The 7,730-nt window shown below is 52.0% G+C and overlaps 1 protein-coding gene across 1 annotated transcript in view; it reads left to right on the top strand.

Moving 5' to 3' along the window:
• The window catches only part of LOC119334495, a 16,221-nt gene that overhangs the window by 2,434 nt on the left and 6,057 nt on the right, over positions 1-7,730 (top strand). Inside the window, exons 2-3 of the mRNA XM_037607057.1 lie at positions 5,498-5,535; positions 5,735-6,002. Coding sequence (XP_037462954.1) covers positions 5,498-5,535; positions 5,735-6,002 — 306 coding nt within the window. The remainder of the gene's footprint in view (positions 1-5,497; positions 5,536-5,734; positions 6,003-7,730) is intronic.

The following is a 7,730-nucleotide window of genomic DNA, read 5'->3' as shown; positions in this document are numbered from 1 at the left end:
ACGACCGTTGGCAAGATGAGGAAGCCTGCTAGGCATCCTCAATGGGCTAATGCCCCGAGATACTTAGACTACCGGCAGAGCGAAACCAAATGTCTCGAATTTGTGGGCAGTCGAAGAAAAGGTGACTGGGCGTTTCACAGGTGCAGTGAAAGAATCTACTATTGACCTAACCCTAACTACTGAAACGTAGATAAAAGTAAACGACAACATTCTTCTCTGCTTTATTGAGAGGGGTCGGCCCCTTTATATAATAAACAAGACTTGACCAACAAGCCAACACATCTATTCAAACTCTAACACAATCTCTAAACTAATCGGACTCTTTCCTAACAAAGATGCTTAATCAACTAGGACTCTAATCAAGGGATAAGACTCCATGTTTGATGGGCTGGTCCACATAACATCTCTCCCATGAAAAACAACTTGCGGACAAGCTGCATGTTGTCAATTGCCTCCCAGGGGCCCTTGGTTGCTAGCATATGTGGAGCTATCTTGGTCAATAGTCATCAACCTTGATGAAGAAGAGCCACGCACATTGGTGACCCCGAACATAAATCTCGTCGCAGTTGAAGCAAATGCCTTGGAGATGACGTTTTGCTAACTCGGCTAGAGTGAGGTGCCGAACCTGCCGTGGTGGGGTTCACTTTGGAGTGGATGATGGCAGAACATGTGCTAGTGGCGCTGGCGGGGAAGGTATTTTAGCTACGTTGACCGCAAGAAGATCAGAGGGTAACAAGGGCCCTATTGGACTAGAAGGTTGGTGTGGTGACGTTATTGGTGGGAAATGCTGCTGCTCATAGTCCTTGGAGAAGGAGATGGCAGTTTGGAGGTCACATGGCTGCTGAAGCTCGACGTTAACACGAAGACCATTGGGCAGCCCTAGCCCTGCTGTGTATAGAAACAATTGTTGGGATGGTGTTAACGACTCATCGTTGTGGCACATGAGTGCTAGAAACCTGCTGGTGTAGTCGGCAATCGAGGTAGTGAACAACAGGCGTGCCAATTCGCCCAAAGGATTGGCGCGGAGTGACGGCTAAAATTGAACATGGCAAGCTTCCTTGAACTGCTCCCATGTCGGCATGCCGAAATCGCGCTCGAGCTTTAAGTACTAGAAGTGAGTATCATTGGTGAGGTGGTATGTTGCAGTGCGGACCTTGTCAGCGCACGGAGGAAAAACTGCTCGCATCTATGGAGCCAACCAAGAGGATCGACCGAACCATCGTAAGTCGGGAAGTCGAGCTTGTGCAAGCGAGGCACGCCTGAACCAAAAACTGAGCTGAGGTGATTGTTAGGTGGGGGTTGGGGGGTTGGGAGGGAGGTGATGGGCGGGGTGGATCTATAGATTGGTTGTGTAGGGGCGCGGCCATAGCGACGTATGAAATCGGTTGCCAGGTGGAGACATGGAGGCGGCGACGAAAATCTGTTCCTGCTGCTAATGGTAGGGTTGTTGATGCGGATGGTAGGTTGCTGCTGCTAATGGTAGGGCTGCTGCTGGTAGTGGATGGCAAAATTGGGGTGGGTTTTGGGTTGTAGGGTGAGGATAGGTGGTTGTGGCGAGTAAGGACATGGTTGGAGGTGGAAAAGGGTACTGGCGGCTGATGGTGGTTGGCAGCAAAAGTGGGCAAACTGCTCGACGGGTGGAGGTCCGGTGGCGGCGGTGACAGTGGTGATCCCTCCGCTAGAAACGGTACACGAGAGGCACCAGCCCGGCGAGGAGCACCTGGTCCTCCGCTTGTTGGCGTGCAAAGGCCTCCAATTGCTTTGTGATGATCTTCATTTGCTCCACAGTCTCGATCTTTGTCCACCATCGTAGATGGATTTCATACCAAATTGGAAGAATTTACTGCTGACCTAACCCTAATTATTGAGAAGTAGATAAAAGTAAATGACCATATTCTTTGCTTTATTGAGAGGGGTCGACCCCTTTATATAATAGACAAGACTTGACCAACAAGTCGATAAATCTATCCAAACTCTAATATAATCTCTAAACTCACTAGACTCTTTCCTAACAAGGATCCTTAACCAACTAGTACTCTAATTAAGGGATAAGACTCCGCATTTGATGGGCTGGTCCACATAACATGCCGGAGCAGAAAGGACATTTGGGGTGGTCGAGGCAGCCAATGCGGTGAAGGAGAGCCCGAATTCTTGTCTTGCGGCAGTGGAGGATCCACAAGAAGGCCTTGACCTTCAAAGGCACGAAATGCTCCCAGTTGAGATCGTGGAGGGGCAGTCCACATCTTGAAGTTCGATTAATTTTCTAGACTAATAGTGCATATTTTACACTGAAAGTGAACACTTTGCCATCGCCCAAGCAAGCTTGCGCACGTCTGGACCGCTTCCCAAAGAGAGCGCATCCGTGAATAGGCCGAACTCAGCTTTTGCTCTCAAGCTTTTCCGGCCACATGCCGGTATCTCAATGGTGTTGAGGCGGAGGGGGTTAGGGATGCAAGCGCCCAGGTTTGGATTAAAGGAGTACATTGCGAGGAGTGCAGCTGCGTGGGGGCCTAGCGTAGTGTAGTTATTGTACCAGATAGAGGTGCTCAATCCGTCTCGCACAAACACCGCAATGATGGATCGGTATAGCGAGATTAGCGTGGCAAAACATTTCGAGGAGGGGGACGCCAGGCAGATGAGTAACCAAAGTACCTTCTCCGGACCCATGTCGTCTATGGACTTTGCACCCTGGTGAAGAGCCCATGAATAGGCCGAAGGAGAACCCCCCAAACATTTTGCTTGTCGTTCCAAAACATAGGGTGGCAGGGACGGTCCATTTGCTAATGATCCCTTTGCGGAAAGGGACTGCCATCGGTCGGCATGGAGAACATCATAGTTGTAGTAAGAATGAGCCTGCCCTCAAGCGAGGCTAGGCGCGTACGCCAGCTGGGAATGCGTCTCTCAATCTTGAATGCTAGAAGCCAAGGGTGCAGGCAGGCTATTTCGGGTCAGAAAGTGGGAGCCCAAGGTACGTCCATGAGCAGTTGCAAGATCAGCCGCACGCTCCAGCAACACCGACACCGACAGGGACGAAAGTGCTCTTGTAGTAATTGATCTCCAAACCAATAGCATCGATAAAATTTTCAAGATCAACCTCAGCTTCAAGATGTGTTCCATATCCTTTTCACTAGAATGAGCGTCGTCCGCATATTGAGTGACAGGGAAGGAAGGTTGTCCACAAGAGGGTGTCGTAGCCTTTACGGGGATGTATCCCACGCGATCTCCTCAGATGGGATCAATGATGATCAGTGGTTAGGGGACAACAGATCCCCTTGCCGAAGGCCATTCTTACATTCGATCCATCTTCCAAGGACACCATCTAGGAGCACCACCATCTTCCCAGTGGCAAGGATAGAGTGAATCTACTCGCACCATCTATCCCTGAAACCGTGTGCTCGGTGGACGCCGTCCAACGCAGACCAGCAGAATCAAACACCTTCTTGAAGTGCAATTTAAGAGCAATTGTGGCGGCGATGCGCAAAGTGACAACTTTGGTCAAGATCCATGGCATAGAGAGAGTTGCCAGTGATACACCTCACACTGATGAAACCTGTTTGCTTGAAAGGAACCAGGAGCTCAATGAAATGCTAGAGACGACACACCAAGATCCTAGTTACAACTTTCATGACGCAGATGGCGGTCCAATAATAGGCTAGGTGTTTAGTCATGTCGTCCTTTTTGTGCCGGTTGTGGCAACTTTTACCTTTTTTAACTTTTTTAGCTCAGTCCGAGCTTGTACTAGACCGCAGAACCTTTCGGGTGCTTGGCTTAATAATAGGGCTGCATGCATAATTCTGATGCAATGACCGGGGGGTGATCCTCTTCTAAAAAATGGCGCAGTTCTAGAGCGAGATAGGTCCGAAGCTGTCCTCCAGGAGCACCGACACAGCTTTCGGCAGAAGCGCAATGAAAACTTGGTTGATACCCGCAAGATGTGCACGTCCATGGTAGAATTCCTCAAGGAAGTTCAATTGATCATCTTTCACCAGGTCCCGGAAGAGCTTGAAGAAGCATGGACCAAAGCCGCCCGGGCTTGGGTTGTTGTCTGAGCGCATCCGGAAGACCGTGGACCTGAGCTCCTCCATGGCGAAAGGGCACTTAAGCTCAGGCAGCCCAAGGACACGTGGCAACACTAACTACAGAGGAACCACCCATGAAGATGAGGTAGTCGTCCCCAACAAGTTTGAGAAGACACCACTGATGGCGCCTTCTTTGACAACATGATTAAAGTAGGGGACGCCTTGGTCTGGATAACCTGAATCTTGTTACGTCAGAGACGGGCAGTGGTATTTGCGTGGAAAAAGACAGTATGTTGTCACCCAACTTGAACAGTTTGAAGATGTAGAACTGCCGCTAGTATGCATCCAACCTCTTGAGTTCAATGGAGAGCCGTTTTTTAACATCGTGGAGTGACTCTTGGGGTGGTGAGCAAGTGAAATTTCTCCACCAGATCAATCACCTCAATGAAAGCCCGACAGTTTGGCGCCAATTCTGGGGGCTGGTAAAGTGCGCAGGACCATCGTTTAGACCCATCGCGGGCCCACTTGAGTGTACGTGACAGACGGCGGGCAGGGCAGCTTCCGTGACGTGGTTTTGTGTCCTGGCCCAAACCGCTTGGATCAACAAGTGGTATTCCTTGGACGCAGCCCACCATCGTTCAAAACAAAAAACCTGGCCGACCGGCGTGTGCGAGACCGCTTCAATCACCAAAGGAACAAGATTGTCGGGCGGTGGCGCGCGCCGCTGATTGCAGAGTTGAGTTGAAGAGAAGCCAAACCGTTTGGATCAACAAGTGGTATTCCTTGGACGCGGCCCACCATCGTTCAAAACAAAAAACCTAGCTGGCCGGCGTGCGCGAGACCGCTTCAATCACCAAAGGAACATGATCGAGTTGAAGAGAAGGTGACTCCAAGGCAGGTTGATATATATGCAGCCTGAGGCACACAAAGGTGGGGTCATCTCGACAGTTGGACCAAGTGTACCGCCTGTCGCGAGTGGTAGCTCATGGAGGGTGAGGCCGTCGACCACAAGGTTGAAGGCGGCCGCCGCGGCATAGTCGCGCCGGGGCGAGTTCTTGTCGTAGAGGAACCATGTTGAAAGCCTCCACGAAGATCCACGGAAGGGCGCACATGCTTGCAACCACATGCAGCTCTGCCACTAAATCCAAGCGAAGCTTAGGAGTGGAAGGGGTATAGATGTTCGTCACGACGGAGGCGGCGTCCGTAGCAAACTCGGAGAAGGACGTGATCGTGTAGGCAAGCACCTCGTCACGGACAAACTCGAAGAAAGCACAAATACTATTGCGTTTTCACTAATATCGTGCATGTACCATGTATTTATTATGCCGTCCTTGTGAACAATGATGAGATGAAATGGAAATAAGGTCTGTTCGTATATCATGTATACAGTCCGATATCATGTATTGAATAATAGTCTGCAAGTCTTTATTAGCTTTTGCTGATCTCTGATATAGTCTGTGTACTTTTATTTGTTGCAGGTTGATTTGGTTTCTACTGTACACATTGCTGACAAAGAGTATGTTCTATGGGCCCCTTTTCATGTTTAAACATTAGATTCTGCTGGCATTAACAGCTCTATGAATCGACAAACATGTCTATCACTAACATCGTTTCCTCATCACAAGATCCTTGCACTTATTGTCTGTTGGCACATTCTATAATTGATAGAAGTTGCCAACTAAGTGAACTATCTAAGACATATTATTTCTGTTCAGATATTTTGATAAACTCCAACAAGCACTTGCAGACTATGATTGTGTTCTGTATGAAATGGTGATAAGTCGGGATAATTTAAATAACCAGCAGGGCCCAACGTTTGCGAAGAAGCTGAGATCTTCGCGCAAAGGTTTCAGTATTCTTGGTTTCATACAGAAACAAATGGCTCGTATCCTTTCATTGGATTACCAACTAGATTGCCTTGATTATGGCGATGAGAAATGGCAACATGCTGACCTTGACTATGAGACATTCAAGCTGCTTCAGGTAATAAATTTAGTTACACTAGCACAGTGGCCTGCGCACATGCGCTGGCAACACCTTGATCATGAAACATTGACTTCCATTATCATGATTCAAATAGTCATATTGAATATGTGAGACATATGTATTTAGTAGATCATAATAGTCCTGCCAATAAGTTCGACTAAAAACACTTTTTTCACTCTCTCGAAAATACAAAAGCCTTTGCATTTCACTGCATTGATAGAGAGAAGTGTTGAGTATCATTGTTATTATGGAAACATAGGATGGCGTAGGATTTATTCCACCTTGCCTTGTACTCCAAAACGACCTTGTACTCCTATATATATGCCCATGAGGCTCAAGCAATATCAACGAACTATTCCACCAATTTCCTCTCTCCCTTCTAACATAGTATCAGTTTCCGGGTTCTAAACCCTAGTCGCCGCCGCTTCCGCACCCGCGCGCCGCCCCCGGGGCGGTCGGCCTCCATGACCGCCGCCGGGGGCCGCGCCGCCCGTGCCTAGGGTTCGTCCGCCGGTCGTGTTGACCGGCTGCCTAGAGTCTTTCTCCCGAGCCCTTGCTTCGGGTTTTTTCACTCTCTCGCCGGTCGTTTTGAACGGCGTTTTTTTCTTTTTGGTTTTTCGATCTATACTTGATCGGTTTGTGTCGCCCGCCGCCGCCATCGACCCCCGTGCGCCTCTACTCCGACATCGGCGCGACCGGCCGGCCTCGCGCGACAGGCGGCCCCTAACGGCCGTTGTTCGCGCGCCTGCCCGCCCGTCGCCCCAACCCGGCGACCTTGCGCGACAGGCGGCCCCTCACGGCCGTCGTCCTGCGTCGGCCCGCTCGTCGGTCTACGCCAGCCATCACCGCCCTATCCCGTGTTCAGCGCGCCCCTTCGCCGATCGAGCAACAGGCTGCCGCAGCGCCGCCCCGTCGGGCCGCAGCGCCGCCGCCCCCGTGGTTCTCCCCGTGGCTGCACCAATCCGCGCGCCACTGCGTCGCCCCTTCTGGCCATAGTGCCGCCGCAAGTGATCTCCGCCGCCGCCCTGAGGCCGTTCCCGTGGTTGCACCACCTTGCGCGCTGCCGCGGCGTCGCCCCTTCAGGCCGTAGTGCCGCGGCCCGCGGTCAACCGCCGCACCGAGGCCGTCCGCTCCAGGCCGTCCCCGAGGCTGCACCGACCCTCGCGCTGCTGCTACCTCGCCCCGTCGGGCCGTAGCGAGCGTGGCACGCGATCCCTGCAATCGCCCTGAGGTCTTCCCCGCCGTCGCCCCGACCTGCCCGCCGCCGTTGCGTCGCCCCTTAGGGCCGTAACGCTGCGGCACACGGTCCACCGCTGTCCACGCGCGTTGACTTCCACGTGATATGCGCCGCGCCGCCTCCCTTGGCGCGGGAACTTCACCGACCGCGCCGGTCTTCGTCACGCTGTCGGGTTCATTATCGCCTACTTCGAGCACCGCCGCCGCGCTCCTTCTCTAGCCGCCGCCGCCTCCTTAGGCCGCCGTCGCCGCTGCTCTTCTTCCGCGGCTCCACGGCGACTACCTCAACACCGGCAACCCCCGACTCGACACCGACCATGGCGTTCTTCGCCCGGCTACCTCAACTACGGGTACACCACCTACGCTCTCGGCTACCTCGATAAACAGCCCAAAGGGCTACCGCCATGCTTGAGCAACCTCGTCGGTTGCCACTCCAACCTCGTCGACCGTTACAACTGTGGGGGGGTGTCGGTCGACTTGCCTTCAGAT

The sequence above is a fragment of the Triticum dicoccoides genome, chromosome 7A (genome assembly GCF_002162155.2).
Source record: "Triticum dicoccoides isolate Atlit2015 ecotype Zavitan chromosome 7A, WEW_v2.0, whole genome shotgun sequence".
NCBI classification, from domain to species: Eukaryota; Viridiplantae; Streptophyta; class Magnoliopsida; order Poales; family Poaceae; genus Triticum; species Triticum dicoccoides.
Note: the sequence above shows the minus strand (reverse complement) of the source record. Positions and strands in the feature narration are given on the sequence as shown.